The 16,708-nt window shown below is 40.2% G+C and overlaps 1 protein-coding gene across 11 annotated transcripts in view; it reads right to left on the reverse strand.

Annotated features, from left to right (window-relative positions):
- Nucleotides 1-16,708, reverse strand: part of EVL (Enah/Vasp-like) — a 253,911-nt gene that overhangs the window by 15,187 nt on the left and 222,016 nt on the right. For all 11 annotated transcript variants that reach the window (XM_074291305.1, XM_074291303.1, XM_074291304.1 and 8 more), the window contains exons 5-8: nt 12,551-12,612; nt 4,095-4,327; nt 2,796-2,917; nt 2,430-2,490 (exon numbers count right to left, since the gene is read on the reverse strand). In XM_074291305.1, coding sequence (XP_074147406.1) covers nt 2,430-2,490; nt 2,796-2,917; nt 4,095-4,327; nt 12,551-12,612 — 478 coding nt within the window. The remainder of the gene's footprint in view (nt 1-2,429; nt 2,491-2,795; nt 2,918-4,094; nt 4,328-12,550; nt 12,613-16,708) is intronic.

Here is a 16,708-nt window from a genome sequence, read left to right on the forward strand (position 1 = left end):
AGAGCTGGAAGAAGCGTTATCTAGTGCAGTCTCCTCATTTTACAGATGAGGAAGTGGAGACATAGAGAGGGAGAGTAATTTTTTTTCCCTAGAAGTAGCATATGGCAGAAATGGAATGGAACACTTTGAATGCAGTGTTCTTCATCATCTGACCCATTTATTTCTTTTACATTTGCTTCCCTCAGGTGCTCTACCAGTTAGCTCCACAGGCTTACCAGCAATGCATCAAATACTCCTGTGTCTTTGCATTTGCTGTGTCCTCCATGCCTGGAATGATCTTTTTCCTGTGACTTCCTTCAAGACTCAGCTGAAATTCTACCTATACTATAAGTCTTTCTCTTTCATCTACTACTGTATTCCCCTCTCATAGTAATTTTCATCTTCCTTCTCTCTCTGTCTCTCTCTGTTTCTGAATCTTTCTGTTTATACAAATACAAAATAAATAATATTAATAAATAATATTACAAAATGTGTAATATGTGTGATATCTACCTAATGTTGACATGTGAACTCCTTGAGGGCAGGACCATCTTTCTGCCTTTCTTTGTATTTCTAGTGCTTAGCCCAGTGTCCTATACATTTATTGTTCAGTCATTCAGTCATATCCAACTCTTTGTGGTCAGAGTGCCCATAGTATGTAAGGAGTTTTCTTGACAAAGATGCTGGTGTAGTTTGTCATTTTCTTCTCTAGTGAATTAAGGCAAGCAGGGTTAAGTGATTTGCCCAGGATCTCACAGCTACTGTGTCAAAGGCTGGATTTGTACTCAGGTCTTTCTCAGACTCACCTAGTGCTCTGTCCCCTGAGCCACCTAGGTACTCCTGTTTACACTTGATAATCATTTAGAAAGGTTTGTTGATTTGATTTTTCACTGCACTACATTATTCTTTTACTCTTCATTTTTAATTGACTCACCTCAGACATTTCCAGAGATGGATCTTAAGGCCAATTTCTCTAAAACTGTTAAATTCTGTGCTGAGGAAAACTTCCCTTTTCCTAGTGTTACAATTATGTCAACATGAAATCTTGGAAACCCAGGGGTATTTAATCAAGAAGGTTAAGTAGATTAAACAGAGTAATTAGAGGGTTAACAGAGTCTGATGGCACAAGAGCTTCACACTAACTCACTTGGCTGGCTGCTGTAATTCAACAAAATGGAGATCGAGATGGCAGGCTGGGCCTTCAATTTCCCATTATACTATGTTATTGTGACACTTTTGTTAAGAGGAAAAGTATTCCTTTGGACACCTTTTTGATCTTCAAGTCACTTACAGATTCATGCTGTTTTCTCAACCTGAAATGCGTGCTCTTCCCTCCCTTTCCCATCCTCTTCTTAGCTGTGGATATGCTGTACTTTCTTACTTTCTTTTTAAACATTTCTTAATTTTAAATTTAGTATTTTCCCCCAGTTACATGTAAAGCCAATTTTAACACTGTTTTTATAAAATTTGCATTCCAAATCCCCCCCCCCTTTCTCCTTATACTCCCATTGAGAAGCAATTCAATATAACGTATACATGTGTAGTCATGCAAAACGTTTCCATAATAATCAAGGGTGAAAGAAAACATAAAGCAAAAAAACCCCAAAAATCCTCAAGAAAACTTAAGAAAGTTAAAAAAAAAGTATGTTTCAATCTACATTTAGTCGCCATCAGTTTTTTGGGGTTTTTTTTGGATATGGATAGCATTTTTCAACATAAGTCCTTCAAACTTCTCTTGGATCATTGTATTGCTGAGAAAAACAAAGTCATTCACAGCAGATCATCTTACAATATTGCTGTTATTTTGTATACAGTATAACATTTCCCTTTGGATCAGCTCATAGAAATTTTTCTAAATATTCCTGAGAGCATCCTATTCATTTCTTATAGAAATAGTACAGCATCATTGTGCTTTCTTTAAAGTCCAAATAAAATGCCATTTCTTTTGGGCTCTCATTCCTCTTAGACTTCACATTGTATTATTCCTGAGCCTCTCGGATTAAGTCATAACATTTCCTTTGAATCACTGCATTAAAAACTTTCTTTTGGTAGGGACTGCGTCTTGACCAAACTTTGAATTTGAAAACAGTGCCTTCATACTAGACACATATAATAAATCATGTATCTTTGGAGTTGGAAAGATATAGCCTGAATTCTCATACATTTCATCCAATAGGTTGTAGGACTGAGGATTTAACATTAGAAAGGGACTTGCATTCATCGGAAGGATGAAGATACTGAATCTAGAGGAAGAATGTGATTTGTCTAACTTTACCCTAATAGTAAGAAGAAGAGCTGGAACTGAGAAGGCTTAGAAGAACTTACTTTTCCTGACTTAGCAATTTAGGGATTTTTTTTTTTCCCCTGTGCAAACCATACTGCCTCTGTTTTTGTTGAGTCGGATGAAATTGGATTATGGAAGCCCCATAGGAGCCATTGTTAGTGCTTACGGTTTGGCTTTCATCTTCCTTTCTATCTGCTGGCTTGTCAGTCTGGGATGCTGCTTTTCTCCTAGGTAAAGAAAAAGAGAGAGGGTTCATATCAGTCACTACAAATTCCTGTGTAAGCACACCCTATTAGGATCCTTTGGGCTCAAAGCTTCCTCAGTGGGTGGCCATACCTTGGGCTCATGCCGTATGGGCTAAGGCTCTCCTGGGTAAGGTATACAAGGTTCAATAAGAGGTTCCTCAGGGACCCTTGCCTTTCCAGCCCTGTCTCTTACTAGAGCTGCCACAAATTCTGTACACCTTGCTCCAGGGATGGGGCTGGAATGTGGGTACCACGGAGGGGGAGGCGGCTCCCAAGATGCCACAAACCTCTTGGCCAGCAGTTTGTTCATTTCCTCCATGAGACCTCCGCCGCCACCACCACTGCTTGTCCGGTTGGCTTCCGACTTCGAAGTTCCACTGGGACTGGAAACCCCCGAGCCATCTTCTGGCTAAAGACAGAGAAGATGATACTCTAGGAGTTTTGGGGATGGGGGTAGGGAGAAAATAGAGGAGGTAATAATGGCAAAAGAAATTTTTGGAGACCTTAGATCACTTAAAACCATGGAACTCTAGAGTTAGAAGGGACCTTGGAATCATAGAACATAGAACATAAGTTGGAATGAATGTTAGCGATTACTCGATCCGACTAATCCATTGCATAGGGACTTAATAAGATCATAGATTTAGAGCTGAAGTAGAGTTTGGTGATCATCAAATCCAACCCCCTCATTTTACAAATGAGAAAACTGAGGTCAGAGAAATTAAATCACACAGTTAAGTGGCTGAGGCAGCTAGGAAGCAACCCAGGTTTTCCTGACTCCAAATCCAGCAAGCTGGAGACAGGGTGAACAATAAAACTTGGTCCAGATAGAGCAAACAATAACGCTTGGTCCAGATACAGTGAACAATATAGAGCTTAGTTCAGCCAGTAGCCTACTGAATTGTGCAGGGATGCTGGAGAGGGGACAAGTATTTCCTGGGCAGAGGATGGAGAATACAAATAAAAAAAGCAGAAAGGAGCAGGAGCCTTCCCTGAATTATAGACAGCCAATCTTCACAGATAACATTCACAGAGTCATAGGATATCAGAGGTGAAAGGGCCTTCAAAGATCACCTAGTCTCTAGGGGGCAGCTAGGTGGCACAGTGGATAGAGGACCAGCCTTGAATTCAGGAGGACTCGAGTTCAAATCTGATCTCAGACACTTTCAGACACTTAATACTTCCTAGCTGTGTGACCCTGGGCAAGTCACTTAATCCCAGCCTCAAAAAAAAAAAAAAAAAAAAAAAAAAAAGATCACCTAGTCTCATTCCCCCCATTTTAGAGAAAAGGAAGATGAGTCCCAGAAAGTTTTTTTTTTAACCTGTACAAGTTACATAGAGAGTGAATAACATAAATGGGTTTCATATCCAGATTCTCTGACAACATAGTCAGTGTCTTTTCTAGTTCAACCCATTTTGCAGAGGAGAAAACTGAAGGGAAATGACTTGCTAAGGTCTTTCATGAGTTAGTTTAATATTCTTTTACTATATCTTATTATGAAATTTCTTTAGGAAAATTTTTAGGGAGATGGGAAAAGGAGGAACTAGGTAGGGCTGGTTTTTGCCCAGTAAGTCCCCCTACTCACCCGCTGGACTCTCCGTAGTTTTGCACCTGCCAGTGCTGCTGCAAGTCCAGACACTGAAGCATCGTCATGGATGGCGCTTTGCACTCCACTGACTGGCAGTGGTGGCGGTGGTGGTGGTGGAGCTGCCCCTGTGAGTGGAGGGGGCACTGGTGGTGGGGGCGGCGGGGGCGGCCCCCCTGAAGGTATAGAGGCAGTGGCTGTGGACGAAGGGTGTCCTGGGGGGAGGATGGGACCTAGGAACATGACAATGCCTGGTCAGTAATGCAAAGCTCTTTCAATATCTCCATCCTGCTTCCCCTCTCAAGTCAGGGTTTACCCATCTCTGAATCCCTGGGAAAGACCCTGGAAGGTCAAATGGCTCTTCCCTTCTGAGAAATGAAGGGGATCTTAAGAGCAGCCTCTTTTAAGAAACATCCTGAGATTTTTCCTTCCCCTCCTCCATCTCTCCTTTTCTTCTTCAATTCTTTCTCAGTGTGTAGGAATAGTATAATAGTAATAATATTAACAACAACAACAATAGTTTACATTTTTAAGAGTCCTTCATATTTTAGAAAGCAACTTCCTTCCAACAATCCCTAAGTTAGATAGCCCAAATATACCTATCCTTAATTTTATAGATGCAGAGAGATATGACCTGCCCAGAATTAACCCTTTAATAAGCATAGAAACCAAGTGTCAAATTCATATGATCATTCATCCTATCTCACAGCTATCATAAACTTGCTTACATGTTGTTGGTTGTGAATTAAAATTGTTTGTTCCAATTATCTCTCCATAGTGAAAGAATAATAGTAAATAAAAGTTAATTATAAATATTTATTTCGTGCCTGCTATGTGCCAGTATTGTGCTAGCTCTGAGAATACAAATATAAAAAAAAAAAAAAAAGACCAAAAAAAGGCTCCTATTCTCAAAGAGCTTACAAGAAAATAAGGGAAGATAACACACAAAAGGAAACTTAAAGGTGTGGGGTATATGTGTAAAGTGTGTGTGCTCGAAGTAGGAATATGACGGAGAAGTCATAGAAATTCCAAAATGTTACAGTCAGTGGGAAGTGAGAAGATCTAGATCACCAAGACACTCTGTAGTAGTCCATAAGGACAAAGCTATTTTTTTCCAAAATAAAATTAATATTTTAATTTCAAATGCCATGAAGTATTTTTTAGATTTGTGTCTATCCAAAGTATCTAGAATGGTGCTAGGTAGACAGTGGTTGCTGGTTACTTGGTTTTGAGTATAATGATATCAGATATTTGGAACATGGAGATAGAGAGGCAGAGAAATTCATAAGAAACCAAGTACTATATGAAGATATCTGGAGGTAAGTAAATGACTTATAAAAGAATTGTAGAATATCAGAGATGGAAAGAATGAAAGAATGTAGATGACAAAGGCTAGAAGGAACATTACAGTTATAAAAGACAGAATGTCACAAGAGGAAAGAGTCTTAAAATCAGAATTTCTATGTTGCAATAGTAAAAGGCTTTATTATGAAACTATAGATCATCATAGCTGGAAGGAGTGTCAAAATCCAAAATGTCAAAGCTAGCAGGACCTTAGAATTACAAGACACAGTTCATTAGAGTTGGGATGGAGCTAGAGATTACCTACCTCAATATCATTACACATAAGAAAACTGAGACCCACAGAACTTAAGTGTCTTATTCAATATTACACTCTGACAGAGAGAATTGAGGTTTGCTGACTCTTAACCCTATATACATGCTGAATCTTAATTGGATGAATTGTGCTTAGTAAAGTTTAAGTTCTGTGTTCTTCATTGAAATAAAATTATTTGAAAATAGAGACATGGTAAAAGACATGAATATGTCTTAAGTTTATTTTTTATTTTTTAGGAGGCAATTGGTGTTAAGTGACTTGCCCAGGGTCATACAGCTAATTGTCTGAGGTTGGATTTGAATTCAGGTCATTCTAACTCCAGTGCTATTGCTGTAACTACTGTGCTACCTAGCTGCCCTATTCCTTAAATTTATAAAGCATTTTCCTTCTGACAATGTAAAGGGCTGAAACTCTAGAGTTAATGCACTAAAGTTGGACAATTGAGCACTTGAGGCTAATTACCGATTGGATGATACTCTCTAAGAATATTCTTGGAAAATGGCCTTTCCCACTATCCTGACTCTGGCTGATTCTAAGGTATCCAAGGTGCTAACATGGTCATCACATTTGATGCCCATCGTGGGTCCAAGGACCCTAATTTCATTGAAGAAGTCCTCAGGCACCAGGAAATAGGGTGAGAATTTTAATAGACAAACAGGGAACTTACTTTGTTAAGGGCTAAACTAATAACCTTTTCTAATTGAAATGGGGCAGATAATAGGGAAAGATTCTCCCCTATCCCCACCCCCACCCCCAACCCCACCTTGAGGGGCGCTATAGAAAGCATGCTTAAGTTGATCAAAGAACAAGGCTTAATTGTAACTTGGGAACAGATTGCTAGAACGCACGTTCCCTTGGTTCTTAAAGGAAGAAGAAATAGGGCAAGATAATTGGAAGCTGGTAGGAGAACAACTATGTGAATACTACAATGCTAAAGGTCCTCTTTCAATTTCCAAAGAAACATTCTATACATACAACATAATACAATTGGCCTTAAAGAATCCTGCAAGTTATAGAAAAAAGAAAAATTTTCAGAACAGCCAGATGAGGAAGTGTGAGGAAAAAAAGGAAGACAATGAATAGATTAATAACGATATCACTAGAGGGCATGTGGAATTAAGTGAGGATGAAGGGCGTGGTGATTCTCCCTCTGACCAGGCAGCTTCAACACAGACTAAACCAGAACTGGTTCTTGACATGCTCCCATCAACTTCACCTTCCAGGATGGAGGGAGGAGGAATAGTGGGAGGGGCAGTGATATCACCAACACCTCTCCCCCCCAGCAATCACCCCCTCCTATGACTAGATTGCAAAAGGCACTACTTAAAGCCACAGAAGAAGGGCAAGACTTAGCTGATTTGGAAATCAATATGTATCCTGTGATTCAACAGTTTAACTCTTCAGGTCAAGAAAGTAGAAGACACACTCCTTTTGATATAGAAATCCTCAAAGACCTGAAAAAGGCTTGCACTTTCTATGGGGCTACATCAGCTTATATCAAGATGTTATTACAGATTTGGCTTATGAAGTCTTAACCCCTATCTATAGCAATCTATGCTATAGAAATCTATAGCAAGGACATGCTTAGAACCTGGACAAAACTTGTTGTGAATATAGTGAGCTCTGTAGGATACAAGCCCAACAAAATAGTCATAGTGGAGTTAATACTTCAATCACCTGTGACCAACTAACAGGTGTAGGTTCTTAAGCAGACAAAATGTACAGTACAGTACAGATTAATTACCCCTTAGCAGCATATGAGCAAATTGCTGCTGCTGTTACCAACTATGGGCTTTTCTTCCTGGTAAAAATGACAAGGGAGAGGCCTTCACAAAAATTGTACAAGGGCCAAATGAACCCTTTGCTGATTTTGTGGGATGTTTGCAGAAGCTGTCATACGGACTAAAGGTGAAAATGCAGTAACAGAAATAAGGCAACTTGCTAAAGAAAATGCTAATGAGGTTTGGAGAAGAATTATACTAGGAATACACAAGGATGCTCCTTTAGAGGAGATTATAAGATGCTCTGCCACAGTGGCACAAAAATGCCTTTTATAGTCAGGCTATGATGCAGACTTCCCAAGATCCCAACATGGGAAGACAGGGTCCCTTTTGGCAAGGGATTTCCTGAGAGATTCATCAATGCTTTCAATGTGGTAAAGTAGGGCATCTGAAAGCTCAATGTTGGCAGAGACAGACTGAGAAAACAGGGTGGGAGAACAAGCCCCAATACCCCATGTCCAAAATGCAACAGAGGCTTCCATTAGGCATCGGAGTATAGACTGATTCAGGGAAACTCAATGAGGGGCCCAGCCCCAGGGCCCCAGGCAAAAAATACTTGGGGCATGATAGCAGCCAATGCTACACCCAGAGAGTGCCTAGAAGTTCAGTACCCAGACATGACCAATCAGCCAAGAAGCCTGATGGAAGAAAGGGATTACACAATCAATCAACCAGGAAGCAACATGATGGGAGAAAGGGACTACAATTAGGGGGAATAGAGTTGTATGCAGCTGGGACAACTGAGATACCCGCTGGAGAGGTGAAATCTATTCCTCTCCAGCCTATGCATCCCTTGCCTCCAGGCACAATAGGCTTGACCATTCACCTCCTGAGAGTACTTACAAAACAGTGTCCATTCATACACTGATGTGGGAAACTGGGGAATGTGTAGCTAATATCCCAGTCACTAATAGGTAGACAATGTGTGAATTATCAACCAGGAGAAGTAGTAGCATCAGGTTTATTGATACAGACTTCTAATGGGCAATCTGGTGATAGTCGCCCAGATTCTGACTCCAAGCAACAAAATCCAGGAATATACTGGACAGCAGCTGTGACAGCTGACCGACCTATGCTCACTATCTATATAAATGGCATACCATTAGAAGGACTGGTGGACACAGGTGCAGATCGCACAGTCATTAGAGGTGCCAACTGGCCCAGTCACTGGCCAAAGATTAAGGCCAACACCTACATGTCTGGCGTAGGAGGATCAATAGCAGCTGAAGTTAGTGCTACCCCTTTGAGATGGATATTTGAAGGCAAAACAGGAGTTTTTACTCCTTTTATAGTTGAAAAAATCCCCATCAATCTATGGGGAAAAGACATTTTACAACAATTAGGGTTAAAAATGAGTACTTCGGTTTTTTAGGCAGGGCTGCTGTTGAAGGCCCGCCAACACTTTCACCTGTTCCTATCCAATGGAAAACTGATACACCAGTGTGGATAGAACAATGGCCCTTAGGTAGCAATAAAATTCAGGCCTTATTAGATATAGTACAGGAACAACTTGACCAAGGACACTTACAACCTTCTCTAAGTCCATGGAGTTCCCCAGTATTTGTTGTAAGAAAGAAATCTGGAAAATGGAGGATGTTGACTGATTTAAGAAAGGTAAATGAACAGATGGAAACTATGGGAATTCTTCAACCTGGACTTCCATCTCCTACTCAATTGCTTAGAAAATGGACTCTTTGGGTTATAGACATTAAGGATTATTTCTATTCTATCCCTCACAGTATAAGATTTTACATACCACTGGCATATCTTTTAATCGTCAAGGGCAGGCAATAGTAGAGAGGAGAAACAGAGACATTAAGACACTCCTCCAAAAACAAAAGAAAGGGGGGGTCACAGGTAACCCTAGACAACTTCTAAATATAGCTCTTTATACTATTAACTTTTTTATTTTTGACAAAGATGCACTGGCTCTGGCAGACAAATTTTATAACCCACAGGAAGGGCAGTGTCCAGTGTGAGCAATTCCACTGTCTTTAGATAATTGCCAAGTGATGTGGAGAGACCCAGAAAGTGATGAATGGAAGGGACCAGATAGATTAACTGCTTGAGGAAGAGGGTTTGCTTATATCTCTACAGATGGAGAAGGAATCAGATGTGTGCTGACGAGTTATATTTGCCTTGTCCATCAGAGAGAGTTGGAGCAGACCCTTTGAAATGAAGGAGAAGATCCAAGAAACATCAGGTGGTTCCGTTGCTGACTGTGCCCACCACTGAAAGAGCCTGGCAGTTATGGCGTTTGACTCATGGACATCAAAAATTGTTGAACTTCAAAATCCTCAGGAATCATTGGATTCTCTGAGATGTGATAAGATTGTTGTTGGACTTCAAATCCATCAGGAATCATTGGATTCTCTGAGACATGATAAGACTGTTTCAGGACTTCAAAATTTGCAGAAATCATTGGATCACAGGACTTCAAAAATGTGGGGATCATTGGATTCCCTGACACGTGAAACAATGGACAATAGATTGGTTTTGGACTATCTCTTGGCTGCTTAAGAAGGCGTATGTGTGACTGATGTTTACATACCCTCCTTCTAAGACATCTGGAAATCTTTTACAAGACCATGTTGATTTATATTGTTTGTTATATCACTACTTGCATGTACAATTCATTTTTGTTACACTACACTGAGCCTGCATTGATTGTGGGGAGAGTCATCACTAATAGCCTGTGCATATTGCTATGTGCTTATGTAATACCTCCCATGCTAATGGGTCTCTAATAAGACCCTTCAGCCTAGAAACCCTCTAGCAATCCCCACTTCCCTTTGGTGCTTTTTACCTCCTTTCCTGAGAAGTGAGGGGTGGTGTAACCACTTGTGTTCTAAACAAAAGAAAGTGGGAGATGTAAGGGGCTGAAACTCTTGAGTCAATGCATTGAGGTCAGACAATTGAGCACGTGAGGCTAATTATTGATTGGACAATACTCTAGAAGAATATGCTTGAAAATGCCTTCCCACTATCCTGTGCTGGCCCAATCGTTTGGTGTATACAGAGAATTGTGGGAGGGATTAGGGGGTAGAGTGAGACTAGCCAGAGTCACTTCTGGGTGGGAGATGAAGAGCTGAGGTTGTGGAGATCCTGCATCCATCCCCTTCACTTCTACCACTAAAGACCAAGAATAAAGACCAAGGACTTTTGCTTATCCTGACTCTGGCTGATTCTAAGGTATCCAGGGTGCTAACATGGTCATCACATGACAATCCTTTGAAGTAACTGGTTAAGCCTTTTTATAACTCTTTTAAAGATAAGGAAACTAGGCTCATAGAAGGGAAGTAATCACTTAGTAAATATTAGAAATGAGATTCTTTCTATCTTCCAGTCTTTTCCTAAATCAAACTGCCTTTCCATAGAATGTATATGTGGTTATTCTTCTGTTAGGAACACAAATAATTTGGACATTCAACTGATCAACTCTCTTGAATGAACAAGAGTTGACTTCATTGGTTTCTTCTCACTTTTTTTCCTAGGAAAGTCAGTCACTGAGGCCTTGTTGTTGAAGGTAAATTTCCTGCTAAACCTTCAGTGGATCAGCTGGACTTCTCTGTTAACCACAAAATCACAAGGCCTCAGGAATATAAAATGGCAGAAAGGAGACCCTATAGAAGAACAGTTTTAAAAATATGGTCTGGGGACCTTTGGGGTCACCAAGATTCTTTCAAAGACAAAACTATTTTCCCAAAATAATTCTAAGATATTTTAATTTTAAATAATGTGAAAAGTAATAGATTTGTCACATAAACAAAAGCTCTATTAAATAATAATTTTTAAGAGTGTAAAGGAGAACAAAAAGTTGAGAACTATTAATGAAGAACATATAGTCCCAACTATCATGAATGACCCTCAGGTCTAGAGAAGGACTACTCCACTATTGCCCACTTCAATCCATCCTCCCTTGAAGTAATTTTTACTAAAACTTATGTATAGGTTCAATTATATCTCCCTCCCTCCCCTTTAATAAACTCCAATGTCCAAAAGCCTGGGTCACAACCAATTTCCCTGTTTCTTCTTTTTTTCCCCTTCTCCTCAGAAGGTAAAGACAGAGGCCTTTGTAAGTCCATAATATGTCTCTCCATCAATAAACATTCTCTGAACACCTACTATGGCATAGTACCCTGTGACGGATATCAATGAATAAGATAGTGCATGACTTCAGGAAGCTCACATCCCTATAAGGAGGAAGGAGAAACGGAAGAAAGACTTATACACAAATCACTGATTCAAGGGAGAAATACTGGGAAAGTTCAAAGGAGGGAGTTTTTCATAGTGGGCAGGGACAATGATGTTCATCTCAATATTACCTAATATAATGCCTGTGGACATATGCTTAATAAATGCTTGTTGATTAATTGATTTTGGATGAAGGGATCAGGAAGAAACTTCAGGGAAGAGATAATCTTTGATCTTGACATTGAAGGATGTTTGGATTTCATAAGACTTAGTTCCCAAGGGAAGGGAATTTTAGGCAAAAGGACCAATAGGAGCAAAGGTGTAGAAAGTGGAAAAGCTGAAATCTGCAAACCTTGGATCCATTGAAAGTTTTTGAGCAGGAGAGAGACATGACTGACAACACATACAGGATGGGAGAAACTGCAAGAAGAGAAGCTGGTGTAGGAAGCTATTACAAAAAGCCAGCAAAAGGCAATGAGAGCTTGGTCTAAGATAGTGTGAATACATGAGTCCTTCCCTTCAAATTATTTTAGTTGGGGTGCTAATATATGTAGCTGATATATGCTATAGAGGCTATAGTGTAGACAAGGACCACTACCATGAGATTTACATTAAGCACTGGGTATAAGGATGAGAAGCTGTGTGCCTTGGAGCTTGGAGAAGAGAGTTTCCTCTATTCCAGAAGAAAAAAACCTGAGACCTAAAGGCAGAAAATAGCAGGATCCAAATCTAGCACTTTCTACACTGTCACAATTCTTTCTTTTCTCATCTTTTTGTTTTTTTAAAATCAAGCCCCCGTGAGAGAGAAGAGGCTCTGCAAAGTATCGACGGATGACGTCTCCATAATCCCAGCTCTTCCTCACCTGGAGTTGAGGTTCTTCTCTCCAAGGACTCCTGTCGCTGTTGCTGTTGTTCCATCACTTGCCTGAAAGAAAAGAGAGCAGTTCAGGTTTGTGTCCTTTTCCTGTCCAAACCCATCACCTCCTCACCACTGCATACATAGCATCCACATATCTATTTTTATGTCCGACTCGAATACAGTGGGTATGTAGGGTAGGAGGGCCTAGCATGGTGAAAAAAACACTGGCCTTGAGCCAGTGAATCCAAATGGGTGTGAATCCCAGCTCTGCCACTTCTGCTCTAAGTTGGACAAAGGAGATTATTTCAAATCCTTAAGTCTTTCCCTTCCTTTTGTCTCTAAAATGAGGCTGTTGGGAACTAGATGATTTCTGAGGTCCTTGCCAACCACAAAGGAGATTTGAACTCAGGTCCTTCTGACTCCAGGGACAGTGCTCTCTCTACTGCGCCACCTAGCTGCCCCTAAAAATCTATTTCAATTTTCAAATTTAAGAAAAATTTTTGGTGGGGAAAGAGATTTGGATTCCTGGTGACATTCCTGGTGAGAAACTTGCCTATTGACAACTGTCCTACAGTTAGAGGTTTTCCCAGGATACTGAGACGTTGCCCAGCCAGTATTTGTCAGTGACAGGACTTGAACCTAGATCTTCTTGCTAGTGTCTCTCAAGTACTTTAATATAAGAGGGGGAAAAAAACCACTATACTGAGGGCTATGAACCCTTGGTTTGATGCTAGCTCTACAATTTCCTAGCTATGTGAACTTGGGCAAGTCATTTCATCTCTCTGGATCTTGTTTCTTTATTTGCCAACGGAGATTTGTCTGTCGTTCTGGGACTGATCAAAAGAGATAGTTAAAGCACTATATAATTTATTGAGCACTAGAACATTAAATGATACTCTTCAATATTTCAAAAGACCCAAGTCCAAGCCTTTAGGCAATGAGTACAAATGTTGGAACTGGATCCAGGAAGACCTGAGTTCAAATGTGGCCTTAGATACTTATTAGCTCTATGACCCTGAGTAAGTCACTTAACCCATCTGCTTCATTTTCCACAACTGTAAAATGAGGATTATAATAGCACTTTCCAGCTAGGGTTGTTGTGAACATCAAATGAAGTAATATCTAAAGAGTGCTTTTCAAACCTTAAATGCTCTAGAATTATTGGCTATCATCACCATCAGCAGCATCATTAACCCTCTCATTTTATACTTTTTTTTTTTTTTTTCCCTGAGGCTGGGGTTAAGTGACTTGCCCAGGGTCACACAGCCAGGAAGTGTTAAGTGTCTGAGACCAGATTTGAACTTGGGTCCTCCTGAATTCAGGGCTGGTGCTCTATCCACTGCGCCACCTAGCTGCCTCTCATTTTATAAAGAAGAAACCTTCTGGTTCACATATTTTCTTCCTCTTTATGGCTGATGAAGTACTAGACTCATCTCTGCCACTGACTGCAGAGGGACCTGACCTCCTTAAGCCTTAGTTTCCTTTTATATAAAAATGAAGGGATGACCTAGATGAGGTGCAGGTGCTTCCTTTCCACTGTACCGTAAAAGACAGTCTATGAGTAGCTTTGAATAAAAAAAAAATTGTCACATAGAAGCCACCATTCTAGGAGTACGCAAAGCTGAGAAGCAATTGTCACCAAGCCTGTATTGGAAGTACTTCCAGTTTGGTAGGATTTTTCCATGGGTTTCCTTCCTCAAGGCACAGACTCACACAGCCAGGATCAGCTCCATACAATAAAGATTCCATTATGGTGCTTTTAATTTATAAGCTTTTGTACCTTCGGAATCTAATGCTTATTGTGCAACAAGAAAATGGTATTTACACACATGTATTGTATCTAGGTTATATTGTAACACAAGTAAAATGTATGGGATTGCCTGTCATCGGGGGGAGGGAGTAGAGGGAGGGAGGGATAATTTGGAAAAATGAATACAAGGGATAATATTATAAAAATATATAATAAAAATTATTAAAAAAATTTATAAGCTTTTTTTTTTAAAGTTTCAGAGGAACTTAGCCATTCAGTTTTAGCTCCTCCTTCTCCTCCTCCTCCTTCTTTTTTTTTTTTTTGTTGTTGTTGTAGAGGCATGTTGTAGAGGTGTTGTGACTTGCCCAGGGTCACACAGCTAGGAAGTGTTAAGTGTCTGAGGTCACATTTGAACTTAAGTCCTCCTGACTTCAGGGCTGGTGCTTTATCCACTGTACCACCTAGATGCCCCAGTTGTAGCACTTTTTTATGTGACCTTGAGTAAGACATTATTTTGGGGAAGATAGGAAGTAGTATCTGAACATGAAGGACAAGACTTAGTCATTTAAGTTTTGATTATTGTTATTCAGTTGTGTTCAACTCTTTATGATCCTATTTGGGATATTCTTGGCAAGAACAGTGGAATGGTTAACCATTTCCTTTTTTCAGCTCATTTTACAGAGAAGGAAACTGAGGCAAATAGGGTTAAGTGACTTGCCCAGGATCACCCAGTTATTAAGTATCTGAGGCCAGAACTCAGGAAGATGAGTTCCTGATTGTAGGACTGAGGCTCTATCACTGTACCACCTAACTTAGAGGAAACCAAAAAATGGAAGGTCCTTAAACTCATAGAACACAGTGTCAGAATTGGGAGGAGCCTTAGAATTTTAGAATCTGAGACGTTAGATCTAGAAGGACCTTAGAGGTTAAACCCCTTATTTCACAGAGGAGGGGACTTAGTCCCCAAAGAAGTGAAGGGATCTGGCTAAGGTCATGGTCAAGCCAAATGACCCAGCTGTCCTAAGTCAGGTTCTGCTGTTTTTCCTAATCTAGCTTGGTCCAACACAAGTTAATGAAGTTGTGTCTCAGCTCCATCACTGCATAACCCTGAAATCACTTGGTCTCTGTGGGTCTCAGTTTCCTCCTTTTTATGAAATAAGAGTTAGATCTGATGATCTCCAAGGTTTCCCTTAGCTCTGATAGCCTGTGATTAAATTGAAGCCATGTGCGTGCTATGGAGGATGTGGTATCTTGGTTCAAATCCTAGCTAGGTTCCAGACTTCTTGTGTGATCCTGGTCACCCCTTGACCTCTCTGAGTTTTGATTTCTTCATCAGGGAGAAATAATGGATTGTGCTATTGTTTTTCAGTCATGTCTGACAATGAAACCCCAAGGACTCTCTTAGCAAGAATACTAGTGGTTTGACATTTTCTTCTCCATTTTATAGGTGAACAATTGAGGCAAACAGTCATCAATATAGCTCATCACATAGCTAGTACAAGTGTGTGAACTCCAGATTCTTCCTTGGAAGAAAGATCTTCCTAACTCCAGACCTGCTTCTCTGTTCATTGAGTCACCTAATTGCCGGAAAGGTTGGATAAAAGGCAGAACAGAATAATAGATGGTAGGATAGTCTGTGAGTCAGGAACACCTGAGTTCAAGTTTTCCCTCTGTCACGCACTAGCTGTGTGATTACAGGGTGGAGCAAGAAGACCTTGCAGAGATGATCTGTCCTTTTAACTCTCTCACCCCTTCACTATTCCTGCCTTCCTGTCAGACCCCATCTGGCTTCTCCAGCTGGTCCCTTACTTGTCCTTATGATACTTTTCCCATCTCAAGTCACTCCCTAAGATTAGAAGCTACAGATAGTTATATGTCTTCATCTATGTAAAGAAGTTACTAACTAGGGAGTTGCCAATGATGAAATCCTGGAACCAAACAAAACCACCACATCAAACATGTAGAGGAAAAGGCATCTGAAGGCTAGTAGAGACGGGTCAAGTCACATTTCCTCCTTTTTGAACATCAGTGTTGTCATCTGTAAACCAAGGGAACTAGACTAAAAGGCTCTAAGCTTTTTGCTACTTTAATTTTTCTTGACTCTTAACAATGGGCTAGAATAGATAGGAGAGGGAGGATCATAGGTTGACAATTTTCCTGGTTTTCCATTGCTTTAAGAGCCCTGGTGTTTAGAGAATACCCACTAGAGGGCCTCTCGACCACAAGAACAGACTACAATTTCCCCCTCTGCTGTCTAACTCTTTCGGTCTAGTATTTATTTTTATTATTATTTATTAAAGTCAAAATTCACCTATGAGCAAAAATAGTGCTCAAGTCATTAATGCAGCTAGTATGCTTAATGAATGTGAAGGGATCTAGGTCTTTGGCAGTGAAATCTAGTCATCATATCCA

Source organism: Sminthopsis crassicaudata, chromosome 2 (assembly GCF_048593235.1).
Source record: "Sminthopsis crassicaudata isolate SCR6 chromosome 2, ASM4859323v1, whole genome shotgun sequence".
In the NCBI taxonomy this organism is placed as follows: Eukaryota; Metazoa; Chordata; class Mammalia; order Dasyuromorphia; family Dasyuridae; genus Sminthopsis; species Sminthopsis crassicaudata.